Raw genomic sequence first — 16615 nt, forward strand, 5'->3', positions numbered from 1 at the left:
CCTCTGAGGACGGAGGCATACCGGGCTCTCCCTGTCTGCCTTGCAGACTCTGAGTCATGCTGTCCTAGGGTCAGTCTCAGTGACTGGTGGTGACTTTTCTCATGGAATGGAGGTATGCTAGCCTGGTAGCAGCACGCTAGAATCCCGGCTTTGCTGTGATCAGTGTGGGGCGGCCCTGGGAACCCCAGCCGCTCTGAGCCCGTGTCCCATGAAGGGAGACTGGCTTCAGGTCCTGCCGCTGCCAGGGAGCCCTGGGCTAGCTGCCCTGCTCCCCCTTCCTCGGAGACACTTGGTCTTAATCATCCTGTGTTTTTCCAGCCATGGCTGGGGGCAGCCGGGACAGCAGGCAAACAAGCCATGACTCAGGCTGGCATGGTGCTGTCCTCTGCTAGGGGGGGGGGGACCTTCCTCTAATGTACCACAAGAAGTCAGAAATGGAGCTGTGGCCTGAGTGCCAGCCCTGAGCAAGGAAAGTCAGGGACAGTGCCTAGGCCCTGAGTTCACGCCTTAAGACTTGGCACAATACCAACCAACCGAACAACCAAAAACACCAGGGCAGGGACGGCAGGTTCCATAATGGCAGCGCAAGGCAGCGTTTCTACAAATGAGTTTATTTCTTCCTTTACAACTCCAAACTTGGAAGAAAGCCGAGGCTGCTGGGATTCAGGCCGGCAGCACCCCCTGGGGGTCTCACGCTGCCCAGCAGGGCGCGCAGGGCCCAGGCCACCTTCTGAAGCCCTAGGGCCATCGGCTGGCTCCGCGGTCAGTGGACTTCAAGTAGCACCACGGCCACCTGGGGTGAACAGCAGTGAGGGTCACCGCTGGGCAGAGGGGTAGGAGTGGAGGATGCAGACCCCTGGCTGTACACGCGGGAGGGGTGCAGACAGCTCATTATAGAAAATACCGCGACAAAATAGCCTATAAAAATATAAACTGTAGTGAAAATATACAAAACTATGGACGGAGATCGCCACGGCCTCTCCTGCCGGGCCTGGCTGGAAGCGGGCCTGGCCGCGGCCCCACAGTGCTCGTGGTCACTTTTGGTGATGCTGGGGAATCCGGGCGGGTCGGGTGGGTTCCAGGAGAGTCTGGCCTGCCTGGAGCCCCGCTGAGCCGCATCTCGCAGCGGCCAGCCCAGCCTGCTCACCCACCCGCCAGTGGGGGCCCGGCGCACGGGCAGGCTCTGGGGATCTGTAAACACGTTGGGGGGCGAGGAAGCGCCGTGTGGCCGCGGTGTCCGGCCAGCGGACCCGGGCCGGGCTGGCGGCAGGCACTCACGAGTCCTCCTCGTCGCTGACCAGCTCGCCCTTGTCCGGGCTGGCATCACGCTCACGCAGGAAGTCCTCGCGGATGGCCTCGAGCTCCGTGAGCTCCAGCCGCACCTTCTCCAGGTGGTAGGCGCGCCGGTTGCGGATCTGGCGCAGGGGGAAGGGGTTCAGGTCCCCGAAGGAGATGCTGATCAGCTTCCTGGGGGACAGAGGGCAGGGCAGCAGGCGTCAGCCTGGATGAGCATGGCAGGGCCCCATGCCAGCCGCCCAGGGAACCGTTTCCCTGCATGGCGCCTTGTGGAGACTAGTCCCGGCTACTCGGAGCTAAGAGCCCCAAGGACCTGGTTCAGAGCCAGCGGGGACAGGAAAGTCCCCAGACTCTCATCTCCAGTGAACCCCTGGAAAGCAGGAAGGGGCGCTGGGCTCAAGGGCTAGAGCGCCAGCCCAGAGCTGAAGAGCCCAGGGGCAGCTGGACGTTTCCGGGAAGCTGTCTTAAAGACCCCATGCCCCAGGGGAACCCCCGGGAGGCCTGGAGTGGCCCCCATGGCCGCCTCGCCCACCATGTCCCCTCAGGGAAGGCCTGGCGGCCACTGCAATTTACCTGGCGTCAAGAATGGTGCGTGTGAAGTGGCGGAGATACTTGAAGATGGACATAGAATCTTGTAACTTCAGGATCTCCTCCTCCTTATACTTAAAGAGTGCCAGGGCAAAGCGGAAAATAACCTGGGGGGGGGAGGGCACGTGAGGGGACGCGCCACGCCATTCTGGAACTGGGGCTGCAGGCCCTGGCTTGGCCTGGCATGGACACCTCGCCCAGGGGCAGTGCTGCCAGGAAGACAAACCAGGTGGACTGGGGCAGAATCCTTCCCTGTCCACCTCACACTGCTGGTCACATGTGGACCTGCAGCCTCAGCCTCAATTACGGACTGCAAGTCCCGTGGGGGAGACTGGGTGTGTTCAAGGCCCTAGAGGCCCAAGCCAGGCCGCAGTGTCTTTTTCGAAAGGCATGCATACATACATATACATATACATATACATATACATATACATATATATATTTGTGCCAGTCCTGGGGCTTGCACTGAGGGCCTGGATACTGTCCCTGAGCTGCTTTTGCTCAAGGCTAGTGCTTTACCTTGAGCCACGGTGCTACTTCCAGCCTTTTCTTTTTCTCTTTTATTTACTTTTTTGTTAGTTGTGGGACTTGAACTCCGGGCCTGGGCACTGACCCTGGGCTCTGCAGCTCAAGGCTAGCACTTTACCACTTGAGCCGTAGTGCCACTTTCAGTTTTCTGGCAATACATTGAAGATAAAAGTGTCACCAACTTTTTTGTGCCCAGGCTGGCTTTGAACTGCAATCCTCAGATCTTATCCTCCTGAGTAGCTAGGATTATACATGTGAGCTACTGGTGCCTGGTTCAGCCTTTTCTGTGTATGTGGTACTGAGGAACTTAACCCATGGCTTCATGCATGCTAGGCAAGCACTCTACCACTAGGCCACATTCCCCAATCAGATTCTATGCACTCCCTCTTGGACTTGAACTCAGGGCCTATCCCTGAGCTTTTTTCTCAAGGTTGGCACTCTACCACTGGAGCCATAGCCCCAGTTCTAGATTTCTGCTGGTTTACCAGAGACAAGAGTCTCAGATGTTTTGTACCTAGGTTGGCTTTGAACCCATCCCCAGCTCTCAGCCCCGAGTAGCTGTGATTACAGGCTTGAATCACTGTGACCCAGTGGGCTTGAACTCTTTTGCTCGAGGATGGTGCTTTACTTTGTTTCTGGTGGATAATTAGAGCCTCATAGACTTTTGGCTTTGAACTCCCACCCTCAGATTTCAGCCTCCTGAGAGGCTGGGATTACAGGCGTGGGGCCACCAGCACCTGGCCAGATGGCAGGCCTTCCAGTGCCTTGGCACGAGGCAACTCGAGAGCTCCGGGAGAGCCAGCTGCTGCGCCAGCATACACACGGATCTGGGGAGCGTGGAGAGCTGTGCACACCCACCTTTGGCCCCTCGTACAGGAAGGAGTCCCATATCTTAAAGAGGATGTCACTGACCACGCTGTCCACAAACACCACCAGGAACCAGTTGAAGGTGATGAGGGTAAAATCCACCTTGTGCTGCTCGAAGTGGGCATGCAGCCTGGGCAGCTTCTCTGCCAGGAGGTCTCGGAACACGCGCTGGTCCACCTGGGGGACAAAAGGGAGGCTGAGCGGGTGGCCACAGGCCTGCACTACTGGAGTGCCTGGGGTGTCCACTTGGGGGCGCCCTTGTCCCAGGGCCCAGCCTGGAGCCTGTGCTCAGAGAGAGCACAGTGCCCCCCTCACCCCACGCTGCTTCTCCTATTAAGCTTGGCTAATGGAAAAATTATAAAAGGTACTTTTTCTATGTATGTGGTGCTGAGGAATCGAACCCGGGTCTTCGTGCACGCTAGGCAAGTAATCTACCACTAGGCCAAACTCCCAGCCCCCTATAAAAGGTACTTTAATTTTATTTTTTTGTGTGCTAGTTCTGGGGCTTGAACTCTGACTCTAGGTGTGGTCTCTGAGCTCCTTGGCTCACCTCCACTTGGCAGGTTGGGGCCTCGTATCATCTGTCTGTGGCAGAGAGGACAAGAAGGAACAGAATCACCCAGGCCAGCATAAAAATCCATGAGACTTTTGTCTCTAATGAACCACCAAAAAGCCAGAAGTGGACATGTGGCTCAAGGGGTAGAGTGCCAGTCTTAAGTGAAAAAGCTAAAGGTCAGTGCCTACGCCCTGAGTTCAAGCCCCAGTACCAGTACAAAAAAAGATGTCTTCTTTATTCTTGAGATCAAGTGATGCGAGTTCTCTTCCAAGTCCACGCACTTCTAAAAGGTCTCCCCATCATGCCTACTACAAGAAGAACTTATACTGAGCTTCTAGAAAGTTCTAGGCATCCCATTCAACTCTATCAATACATAAACCTCAAACAGTGTAAGAAGGGGAGCTACCTCTTTTGAGAGTTGGGGAAACTGAGGCATGGGGATGCTAAGTGGTGTGTGGCCACAGCTCTGAGGAGGCAGAGCTGGCTCTGCTGGGCTGTGTCAGCCTCGACCCACACTCCTCACCACACGCCGGCTCATGCCTTACGGACTGGGATACGTTAATGCTTCCTTTTGCTTGCTCTGAACACAGTCTGTGAGACTTTGAACCTGTGTGTGTGTGTGTGTGTGTGTGTGTGTGTGTGTGTGTGTGTGTGCGCGCGTGCGCGTGCCCTGGTCCTGAACTCAGGAGGCTGAGACCAATGAACCAGCAAAAAGCCAGAAGTGATGGTGTGGCTCAAATGGTAGAATTCTGTATAAAAACGCTCAGGGCCCTAAGTGGCCGGGGTGACAGGTGTACGTCATAGGTATATGGCTGAGACTTTGGATCTTAAAGCTTCCTGAGTCTGTGGTCTCACCAGCCATGGCCTCCACCTTTGCCCCACTTCTGTGCACATCCCAGTGGACAAACTCACACTACAGAGAAACAGAGCGTATGGCTGACCAGCAAGTGACGCGCCTGCTCAGAGAGCATGGAGCTTCTCCCCATCCACTGCTTCTGCAGGGCTGAGACTGACCTGCAGGGGGTCCGGGGGAGGCGGGGCCCCTCCTGCTCCTCCTTAGATCTGCAGGAGCACTGGACAGAGTAGGGAGCTGAAGCCAGAGCGGCAGGGTCACCCTGTCCTCCGGGGTCAAGGTGGTCAGGGAGGCCCACGTAAAGGGGCGGGAGCAGGAAATACCCATTCCCCTTTCTTGGTCATGCCCCTGGACGTTCAGAGGTCAACTTCACAAGATGCTCGGCACCTTCTAATGACAGAGCTATAGCCCACAGGCACACAGGCAAGGTCAGTTAACAGGGGTCACCACAGAGGTGGTCAGGGCCCTGAGGAAAGCATGGAAGTGACAGAGCAGTATCATGAACATGTGTGCACGGGGGCGGAGCTGGACGGCAGGGGACTGTGTGTGTGTGTGTGCTGGCTAGAGTCCTGTTTGCAAGGGAAATAGCAGAGTGTAGCCAGACCACAGTGTTCTACCACCCTAGCTCAGGGTACAGCCAGATCACAGTGTTCTACCATCATAGACCAGGATACGGCCAGACCACAGTGTTCTACCATCCTAGATCAACGTACAGCCAGACCACAGCGTTCTACCACTATACATCAGAGTACAGCCGGACCACAGTGTTCTACCACCCTAGCTCAGGGTACAGCCAGACCCCAGTGTTCTACTACCACAGGATCAAGTTACAGCCAGACTAGTGTTTTTCCAACACGGGACCACAGCATTCTACCACCACTGCTGCACACTGCCTCTAGGAGGCGGGCAGGCTCTGCAGGAAGGAAAGGGAGCCCAGGGGAAGGAGCTGGGAAGCGGACTTGATCTGAGAAGGCTGGGGCTGTAGAGGGAGGGTGTGACTCAATCTGAGACAGTGCTGGAGGGGGCGTGGAGCCATGAAGACAGGAGACAACTCTAGCAATGGAAGAGAGGTGCACCAGACAGGGCAGTACCAGAGATGGAGGCAGCAGGTAGCACAGCCCTTGATGGCCCAGGTTTTGGCCTGGGGCACCAGAGAGGTGGTATTGGAGAGGGTAAGGAGAAGGCCCCTATAAAGGCAGAAAACTGAGTCAGGTCCAACAGCCAGGAAATCAGCTGTTCTGGGGAGGGGGGGGATTCTTTGCTGGGCCCTGGCTGCAGGAGCTGAGCAGTGGAGTGCATGCCAGGGCCTCGAGGGGCAGGGCACGTTAGCTGCAGTGAGAAGGAAACAGAAAAGTCCCACCAGCTAGCAGCTGAGGAGACAAAGCTACCAACAGAGGCTCAGGACCTGTCCTGTCCTCCAGCCTCGACCGCAGCCTCCCACAGGCCAGCCCAGGAGATGGAGGGTGTGTACCCGAGGGAGAGGGCCCAGAGCAGGTGTGTGCCCAGAAGAAGGCACAGAGCCGTGTGCACGGCACATGCATGCACGACTGGGTTCGGTCTCTGATCTCCGGTTGTCTCGCTGACAGTCATTGCTTGAAATCATGCACACAAAGCGATTGCCTCACTACAAACCCAGGTCACTTTTCAGCTACAAGTTTGTGACTGAAACACAGTATTTTACTTTTTTTTTGTCCAGTCCTGGGGCTTGAACTCAGGGCTTGGTCACTGTCCCTGAGCTTCTCTCGCTCAAGGCTAGCACTCTACTAACTAGCCACAGAGCTACTTCTGGCTTTTTCTGTGTATTCGGTAGTAAGGAATTGAACTCCAAGTTTCATATATGCTAGGCAAGCACTCTACCACTAAGCCACATTCCTAGCCCTGAAACACAGTATTTTAAAGAGCCCCCGGAAACAGAGAGGTCGCAACCAAATGATCATTTTGCACAACATACGCTAATACAAAAAGAATGAATGGGGAGGGGAAGGCACCTGGGATCCTAAAAGGGTCTTGGTGTAATAGTCCCGGGGCATGAAAACTTCCACGATGGTGACCAGACACCAGAAAGCGTCTTCCTGTTCTAGGTACAGAAGAGCCATAGCCACCAACCTGTGAGCAAAAGAGGAACAGAGTGAGTGCCAGGCCTGGCAGGTCCTGGCTGCGGTGTGTGCTGAAACCCCTTCTCTCTCGTGGAGAAAGAGCAACACCAAGTGAGGCAGTGGTACCCACTGCACACTATGTGGAAAAATGAACCACACAGCTTACAGGGTAGGAGGGAGGTGGGAGAGAAAGAATGGGTGAGAACAAGGGAAGGGTGACATTCACTCATCACCTGACTGATGGGACTGTAGCCCACCCCATCCATCACCTTTATAAAGAATAAATCCAGGACGTCATTCTCCAAGATGAGAGCAAAGGCTTCACCAGAGCCAGCCAGGCACACTTCACCCTGGGGTTTGGTTTTGTTCAGATAACCTGGATTCCCTGTGCTGAAAACACCTCCATCAGAAGACTTTGCTCATTCAGATAATGTGGATAGCTCATTGTGCAAGAAATTCCAAGTCATTTTGTGTGTGTGTGTGATTTGAACTTGAGGCTTGGGCGCTGTCCCTGAGCTTTTGTGCTCAAAGATAAAACTCTATCACTTGAGCTACAGCTCCATTTCTGGCTTTAAATTATTATTGTTATTTTTTGTCAGTCATGGGGCTTGAACTCAAGGCCTGGCTGTCGTCCCTGAGCTCTTTCACTCAAGGGTGGCACTCTAGCACCTTGAGCCACAGCACCATTTCCAGTTTTCTGGAGGTTTACTGGATGGAAATGCGTCTCAACCGACTTTCCTGCCCAAGCTAGCTTGGAACCAAGATCCTCAGATCTCAGCTTCCTGAGTATCCAGGATTACAGACCAGGGCCAGGCTTGGCTTTAAATGCTGATGAAACCCACGTGTGAACAAGGATGGTTGGGGAGTGTGGGGGAAATGAACTTATGCTAAGTTCAGTGGTAGAACACAAAAGCTCAGGGACAGCGCCAGGCCCCGAGTTCAAACCTCAGGACTGGCCAAAAATCAACAACAATAAAACACACACTCATTACCTGACCTATGCAACTGTAAACTCTGTGTACACTGCAAGAAAAAAAATCAAAATTAAATAAACACATTGCAAAAATGACGGAGTGGAAAAACGAAAACACAAAAGTGCTGGCTTTCTTGGATGGCGTGGGCGAGGGCGCTGCCATGCTGGGCCTGGCACCTGGTGCCCAGGGATGGCTGGGATCAGCTGGTGCCACCCACCTGTTGAGGCCCTGGCAGTAGCCGACGTCGGGGCTGCGCCAGGAGAAGGCGAGCAGCACATTGCGAAGCTTCTGGATGCCCTCCGAGGTGGGGCAGGAATAATGCTTGTTGTTGGGCAGAGTCCGCAGCAGGTCCAGCTCGATCTGTTTGGAGGCTGGGTTCTGTTTCTCCAGCGCCTTCTGAAGCAAGGTCTGGAAGTAGCCGGGCTCAGCCCGGTCTCGGAACTTGCGGGTATGGAGATCCACGCACCACTTCCACACTTTGGAGCGGTGCTCGTGTGGGATCCCCGCGCGGATCAGGGCTTTCAGTTCGGGCGAGCATACCATCTCCCTGTTCATTGTGCTGGCAAAGTAGTTCTCCCACTTGACCCCAGTGGAAACTTCCTGATTTTCCGTGAGGTACAGGGACTTCAGGTCCAGTGCGCGGACCTTGGCCACCAACTTCTCTTCCTCATCGGCATCCGGTACCGTCCTGAACCCGTAAATGTCATACTCACTGCGGATCACAAGAGGGAAAGTGGAAAGCATTCATTCATTCATTCATTCATTCTCAACACAAAACAAAAGTGTTTGTAATACTAGGTACTGAGGAGGCTGAGATCTGAGGATCAGGGTTTGAAGCCAGCCTGGGTAGGAATTAACCACCTAAAAATTAACCACCTAAAAATTGGAAGTGCAACGGTGGCTCAAAGTGGTATGGAGCTTGAGTTTTGGGAAAAAAAAAAAAAAAGCAAAAACAAACTAAGGGGCAGTGCTCAGGCCTGAGTTCAAACCCCAGGACTGGTTAAAAAAAAAAAAAAAACAACACCCAAAAGCACAGTGAAACAGAACAGAGGGCTTAGAAATCTATCTCATATCCATGGATTTTGGTGTATGACCACGTATGTCAAATCACTGAGTGAATACATCATAAGCTTTGCACTCAGTAGGTTAGGACAACTATGTACATGAAAGAAAAGGAAGCTGATATTCTCTTCCTGATATCCTACAAGGAAAACGAAAATCAATTCCTAGATGGCTTGACACTAGATGGCTTGACACCCCGAGTGCAAAAAGACCTTGGCGAGATAATACAGTCAATAACCAGACACAGGAGTGACAGGCGACAGGTATGGCTACATCAATGTGTGTGTTTACACACCCACGTGTGTAAACACACGTGAATAACACGATACTTTAAGGCATTTCTTTTTGGGAGACAGGGTCTCATCATACTCCTAGGCTGTCTTCAAACTCCTGGGCCTCAGAAGCTCGAGTAATGGGGTCCCAGGCACTCCTCTCCCCACCTAAGATGACATTTTAAGAACTGAAAAGACAAAAAAGAAAAAGAAAAAAAAAAAACAAAAAACACCTGTGGGACCAGAAGTGTAGCTCGGGTGGTAAAATACCTGCCAAGCAAGTGCAGGGCCCTGAGTTCAAACTCCAGAACCATCAAAAGAAAAAACAAACTAACACCCCAAACTGTAACACGTAAGATATAAACAGGGAGCAGGGTACCAGTAGCTCGCACCTGTAATCCTAGCAACTCAGGAGGCTGAGATCTGAGGATCGCAGTTCAAGCCAGACCAGGCAGGAAAGTCTGTGGGACTGTGATCTCCAATGAACCACCAAAAAAGCCGGAAGTGAAAGTGTGGCTCAAGTAGTAGAGCACCAGCCCCAAGCACAGAAGCTCAGGGACCATGCCCCGGAACAGAGTTCAAGTCCCAGGACTGGCACAAAAAAAGAAGAGAAGATACAAACTGGAATTAAAGGAATTAAGGCTTTGGTAGACAGAGTAATGCCCCATAACTGTCCATATCTTAATTCTTGGAGCCTTTATGACTATATTACAATACCTGCCAAAAGGAATGTTCCAGAAGAAATTAAGAGCCCTTCTAAGTAGGAAAAAAATGGAGGGGGGGAGAACGGGTATCAAGGTTCGAGAAGCAATGTACCCACTACCTAATAAACGTAACTGTAACCCCTCTACACATTATCCCAACAATAAAATACAATAAAAATTATTTAAAATGTCAAAAAAAAATGGAGGAGGGTGGTAGGAACAGAGAAAAGTGATGTCAGGGTAGGAGGCAGGGCTGCTGTGGGGTAGGGAGGGGTTGGATTGGCTGACGCCGTCTTTGAGCAATGGAAAAGGGGAGCCCTGACATGGGCCAGGAGCAGCAGGCTCCAGCCCTGGGAACGGCCACAGCTCCAGCCAGCGAGGACACGTGGTCAGTTCACTATTCCAAGGAACTGTGCTTTGCCTGCATGTTGGATGAGCAACATTAACTGCCTCCTAGAAGGTCCAGAGCCCGAGCCGGGCACCGGCACTCACGCCCGTCATCCTAGCTATGGAGAAGGCTGACGCCTGAGGATTGCAATTTGAGGCCAGCCTGACAACACTCTCTTGAGCGTCAAATGAGATCTCCAGGGTTGTATCCAGTCCTCTGTGGACAAAGGGGACTGCAGAAGTCGGGGGAGCTGCGCCCCCTTACCTGACAAGATGAGGCTTGATGTGCGCCTGCTCCGGCTGCTCTTGGCTCTCCACCTGCAGCGCGTCCTCCAGCAGCTGGGCTATGACCTCTCGGGCAGGGCCCTGATCCTCCGAGCACACGGGGTTCTTCATCTCTTGCAGCAGTATCAGGTATTTACTTTCGATCTGGCACAGCTTGGCCTCCAGGCTGGAATACTGTGAGAATGTGGGTGTTACCTCCAGCCAGAGATATGGGGAAAGCCATCCTTAGGCCATCAGATGAACAAACCCCAAACCACTGTGAGGAATTTCCCTTCCTTGAGTCACAGACCACAACACAGACGGAGACCAGTGTGTGCCATGGTTGAAATGACCAGCTGTGGATGGATTGAAGTAGAGAAGGGGTACTGATAATCTAAGTCCAGACTGGGTTGGTGTGAGCAAACGAAACCAAGACAAAAAAAACTTTTTTTAAGAGTTCGAACGAGGGGGCTGGGAGCGTGGCCTAGTGGTACAGTGCTTGCCTCATATGCACAGCCCTCTGGGTTCGATTCCTCGGTGCCACATACACAGAAAAAGCAGGAAGTGGTGCTGTGGCTCAAGTGACAGAGTGTTAGCCTTGAGCAAAAAAGCATGTCAAAGCACATAGAAGTCTATGTGTTCTATCTTCTATCATTCATTCATCTATCAGTCTGCCTTCTATCATCCATCTATCAAATTATCGTCTATCATTCATTCATCTATCGACCTATTTATCTTCTTTCATCTGTCTGTCTGCCTATCTATCTATCTTTCTATCTATTTATCTATCTATCTTTCTATCTGCAGTACCAAGACTGAATTCAGGGCCTTACATTCACTATCACTTAAGGCTAACGCTCTACTACTTGAGTCACACATCTACTTACCTAAGTCCCATGGACTTTTCTGTTCAGGCTGGCTTTGAACCATGGTCTTCAGATCTGAGTAGCTACCCAGGGGAAGGCAGGGCCCCTGGCCGGGTCTGTACACTCCAGGCACAGGGATTCCTGCAGCCTCACTGCTGCAGGTGCAGTTGATACACTAACTTGAAAGCACATTACTTCAAGATGGTTTCCTAACCTCCCCTCTCCACAAAAGAGGGGGATCCCCACGTCCCGACCCACCTTTGACATCAGGTCCCTCTCTCTCCTTTCTGCATTCCGTCGGAGAGCAGAGAGCTCCAAAATCTCCTTATTTAGAAACTTATTTTGTGTTTTGTAGCCCTGTAGGTTATCCTGTTGAGAGAGAAAAGAACATTCATATTGAAGGTGGACCATTTAGCTTATGTAATTAATATCCTTCTGTCCTTCCAACTTCATGCTAAGTCAGGGTGAGCTTGAGGCCCCACAAATTGTTAATGAGAACTTTCTAACTCATCCCCTTTTCTGGCTACCTGTGGCAACAGAGAGATGGGAGGTACTGCTGGGAGACAGAAAGAAACAGAAAATAAACATTTTCTTAGTGGTAATTTTCCTCGGCTAATGGCAGTAGGCTCATTTTCTAAAATCTATGTAATCTTTTTGATTGATTCCAAATTTATTGAAATGACACCCAAAAAACCCCAATAGCTCCCATTCTTTTTGGGGGGTTGGATGTGGGGCTTGAACTGTGGGCCTGGGCGCCATCCCTGAGCTCATCAACTCAAGGCTACTGCCCTACCCCTTGAGCCACATTACCACTTCTGGTTTTCTAGTGATTAACTGAAGATGAGTCTCGTGGACTTTAGTGCCTTGACTAGCTTTGAACTTTGCTCCTCAGATCTCAGCCTCTAGAGTAGTTGGGATTACAGGCGTGAGCCACTGCACCTGGCTCTCCCATGCTTTTTAAACTAAAGTAACAACACATTGTCTGAAGGGTTTCATTTTACTTAGAATAAACGTGAGTTCACTAGCTGCCCTGAAGGCTGAGACCTAAGGATCACAGTTCAAAAGAAATGTCTGATGAACCACAAGAAAACTGGAAGTGGTGCTGTGGCCTAAAGGTGGTAAAATGCTAGCCTTATGCAAAAGAACTCAGGGACAGCACCCAGGCCGAGTTCAACCTCCACATTAGAAAAATTAAAAAACAAAAAGACTACAAACCTAAATTTTAACTTAACAATAAACATGCACTTCCTAAACTGTGTGTGTGTGTGTGTGTGTGTGTGTGTGTGTGTGTGTGTGTGTGTGTGTTGGTATTGGGGCTTGAACTCAGGGCCTAGGCACTGTCCCTTAGCATGTTCACTCTAAGCTGACTCTCTACCACTTGAACCATACCTCTACTTCCTGCTTTTCAGTAATTAGAGATAAGGAGTCTCATGGATTTTCCTGGCCAGGCTGGTTTCAAACTGTGATCCTCAGAGCTCAGCTTCCTGAGTACCAGGGTCTGGCTACTCAACTTTCTTTTACATTTGACTAGTTCAAGGGTACGGAAAAGCTGAAAGGAAAGTACAATACAGCTGAGGATTCCGCTCAGTGGCCGAGTGTCTGCCATGTAGCACAACAAGCCACTTCCAAGCATCCTCTGTGCTACGACAATAAGGTTTAGGGACTTCTTTAGATCATCCTGATAATGAAAACAATGAATGAAGCTTCTCAGTAAAGACACTAATTAAATTGTCTTAAATATTCCTTGGAAGTTCAGTCTTTTAAAAACATGCTCTCCTGCCTCTCACCATGCCTAATTATTTCTCTTTAAGACAGGGTGTCACTGAGGATCCAAACACAGCCTCGAGCTCAGGATCTTCCTGCCTCTGCCTCCCGAGGTGCTGGAATTCGTGGGCGTTCTCCACCCCACTCAGGAATCAATTCTCTTTTGTAACTTAGCAGCAGGTGTGTGGACTTCCCAAGACACTTCTCATCCCTCAATCACAGAAGAAATTCTACTCAAGGTTGTTCCAAGGGCAGGTTAGGATGATCCAGGGTGGTTCTGTGCTATGTCCAGACATTCCCCAAAGTCCTGGCCTGAAGCCACCCCCTGGGAATACAACTTCCCCCTGGAAGGTGGAAAAGGGAAATGACCAGTGACCCCTCAATCTGGGAGCACTTCTGGAGCACTCGCTGGGATTCACAAGCACTTCGTGCTCCATCTCCTGGGTAAAGAAAGAACTGAGCCACAGAGAGGCCAGCTACTGCAGAGGGCCTGGGCTGGAAAGTAGGCTGCTAGGTCCAGACTAGGGCTCTCAGCTCTGTGTCCAGCCACCCACTTGGCTGTCATATGACCTGTCCAGCCTCAGCCAGACAAGTATTCAGCGTCAAAGCTGAAACGAGGTCCTCAGACTTTTCTTGGCCCAAATCATGGTGTCTTTTTTCTTGTCATCTTCAAGTTGTTCTAGTTGTGTGTGTGCATGTGGGTGTGTGCACTCATGTATACCATTCCTGGGCTAGAATTCACGGACTGGATGCTGTTCCTTAGCTATTTCATTCAAGACTGGTGGCTCTGCCATTTGAACCATGGCTCCACTGGTTTTTGGGGCATAAGAGTCCCACAGACTTTCCTACCTGGTCTGACTTTGAACCATGATCCTCAGCTCTCAGCTTCCAGAGTAGCTAGGATTCAAGATGTGAGCCACCAGCGCCGGGCACAGCTGCCACATTTGGTGTAGCTTGGAGGGCATACTGCGTCACAGGTGAACACCTGCAGACAGTTACCTGCCTACAGGTGGGCTTTCCAAGTGTGACGTGGCTTTGCCACCTACCAGCTGTGGTTCCAGGGCCCAAGCTCAGCCTCAAGCATCGCCCATGCAGCTCCACGTCCCCTGCTTCCTGCCGGTGCTTCCGGCAGCTGTGACTCTGCCTCAAGTTGGTTTTCTGTGAGTTACTCTCTGAGCTCTGGGAGGATGAGGGCCACTCGCCACACGCCACGCAGAGCGTGGCGGAATGAAGAAGGGAGCTGTGAGCACAAAGGCATCCACGGAACAGCCATGCACGGGGACAGGAGACAGAGGACAAGAAGGGTGGGGCGAGAGGAGAAGGGACAAGTCTTACTCTCAGCCTGTCCAGCTCCAGCTGGTCCCTGCTGGCTGGGATGGCCGAAGGGGAGCCAGGCCCTGAGGTGGGTGATGTCATGCTGCTCTCCCACGCGCTGAGCTTCATGATGACCTCGTCCTTGGCTTGGACGGTCTCCATCAGCATGCCCAGCTGCTCGTTGAGCTCGCCCACCTTGCTCTTCAGCGTCCTCACCTCCTGCTGGAGGCTCTCCTTCTCTAGAGCCAACCTCTCTAGCTGGTTGCTGAGCTCAAGGATCTGATCGTCTTTCTGGTGGAGCAGTGCCAGCGTGTCCCCTAGCGTGCCCTCCCCGAGGCGGCTGCTGGTGAAGTACTTGTCATACTGGGAGGAGCGCACAGTCTGCTGGAGCAGCCGGACGAGCTCCTGGGAGCCAAAGAGGGGTGGGGGGGGAGGGCAACAGGGAAGGAAGAGGGGGAGAAAAAAAAAAAAAAGCAAGCAGAAATCAGTATAAGGCTACAGAGAGCAAGCACTGGAAATTGAGGAAACACAGAAAGAACCTTTTACTGGAACATTTTAACACTGAACTTCCTCTTGAAAGAGCTCAAAATAGAGAGGATGCAAAATATTTACTCCATGAAGACTGTCTACCGAGAACAATCAAAGGAAATTGGAAATGAAGATCTGAAGATTACAGTTGGCCACAGTTCTTGGTAAATGTTTATCACTGTGAAAGCATCTGTGGTATGGGGGGGGGGGGTATGTGTTTACAATCCCAGCGTTAGCTTAGCTGAGGCAGGAGAATTCCGAATTTGAGGCTTAGGCCTAAGTTTGAGCCTGGGCTACACAGTAAGACTTGGTCCCCCCCCCAAAAAAAACAAAAATACTGAGTACTGAGATCTGAAGATCTTGGTTGAAGCCAGTCAGGCAGGGAAGGAAAAGTCTGTTAGACTCTCATCTCCAATTAATCAGCAAAAATCCAGAGCTGTGGTTCAAGCAGTAGGGTATCTGTCTTGAGCAAAAAAATACTAAGCAAGGGCACTCAGGCTGGGTGCTATGGTACCTCATGCCTGTTATCCGGCTACTCAGGAGGCTGAGTTCTGAAGATTGCAGTTCAAAGCCAGCCTGGGTAGAAAACTCCATAAGGTTCTTATCTCCAATAAATCACCAAAAAAGTTGGAAATGAAGCTGGGGGTTCAAGTAGTAGAGTGCTATCCTTGAGCATAAATGCTCAGAGACTGGACCCAGGCACACAACAGGCACCAACATTTTTTTTTCTTTTTTTTAAAAGGGGGGGGGACTGGGAGTGTGGTCTGGTGGTACAGTACTTGCCTAGCATGCATGAAGTCCTGAGTTTGATTCCTCAGTACCACATACACAGAAGAAGCTGCAAGTGGTGCTATGGCTCCAGTTGCAGAGCCCTAGTTTTGAGCAAAAGAAGTTCAGGGATAGTGCCTAGGTCCTGAGTTCAAGCCCCAGGACTGGCATACACACAAAAATAATCTGTGCTCTAAGATTTACTAAAGTGTTGATCAGCCAAATGTGATGAAATCTCATCAGCTCAGAGAGAAAGCACTGTTCAACAGGACATGCACACACTGCAGTGTTCAGCGGGGAGTTCAGGGCAGAGAGCACTACCCTGCCAGCTCCTGCCACCAACCCTCCCTGTCCCTTGACTGAACAGAGGCCAGGCAGCCCCAGCAGGCCCCAGAACTGGCATGGCAGCATGATGCTGCAGGAAGCACGCTGCACCAGTGAGCTCTATTGTGGGGTCCTTGTCCTGCTGAGGGGGCCAAGGAGAAGTCCAAGGCATTACCTTCTGACTGGACAGGTCTTTCCTGAGCCGTTCCAGTTCCTCCTGCTGACTCTGAAGCTGCAGCTGCATCTCAGACGCTGGCTTGGTGACACCTCCGCAGGTGCCATCGCCTGCAGGGTCGCCAGTGCTGTGACGATTTTTGTACGACCCGATGATGTCTCTCAGAGGGCGTTTTCCTTTGTACGGGTTGCGTCCAAAATCAAAGGGAAAGCCTGAGCTGGTGACTCCTGCACAAAGATAAGCCACACCCACTATTTGGACATTGCAGTAAGATAAGATGGCCTTTACAAATTCTCTGAAGGGGCTGTATTCAAACCCAGAGGACACAGCACACAAGGGACCATGGGTTATCATGTCTCTGTCCCCCCTGATCCAGAGAATAACCAACACACCTAAAACGTTAAACAAAACAAAATAGCCTGGAAATGA

At 51.6% G+C, this 16615-nt stretch overlaps 1 protein-coding gene across 3 annotated transcripts in view; it reads right to left on the bottom strand.

Moving 5' to 3' along the window:
* Window positions 1-602: 602 nt before the first annotated feature.
* The window catches only part of Tbc1d2b (TBC1 domain family member 2B), a 55228-nt gene continuing 39215 nt past the window's right edge, over window positions 603-16615 (bottom strand). For all 3 annotated transcript variants that reach the window (XM_090321756.1, XM_090321757.1, XM_090321758.1), the window contains exons 5-13: window positions 16187-16413; window positions 14413-14796; window positions 11572-11682; window positions 10449-10642; window positions 7976-8470; window positions 6677-6794; window positions 3271-3456; window positions 1870-1991; window positions 603-1467 (exon numbers count right to left, since the gene is read on the bottom strand). In XM_090321756.1, the coding sequence (XP_090177882.1) occupies window positions 1275-1467; window positions 1870-1991; window positions 3271-3456; window positions 6677-6794; window positions 7976-8470; window positions 10449-10642; window positions 11572-11682; window positions 14413-14796; window positions 16187-16413 (2030 nt within the window). In that variant the 3' untranslated portion in view covers window positions 603-1274. The remainder of the gene's footprint in view (window positions 1468-1869; window positions 1992-3270; window positions 3457-6676; window positions 6795-7975; window positions 8471-10448; window positions 10643-11571; window positions 11683-14412; window positions 14797-16186; window positions 16414-16615) is intronic.

The sequence above is a fragment of the Megascapheus bottae genome, chromosome 30 (assembly GCF_031878675.1).
Source record: "Megascapheus bottae isolate mThoBot1 chromosome 30, mThoBot2.hap1, whole genome shotgun sequence".
Taxonomy (NCBI): Eukaryota; Metazoa; Chordata; class Mammalia; order Rodentia; family Geomyidae; genus Megascapheus; species Megascapheus bottae.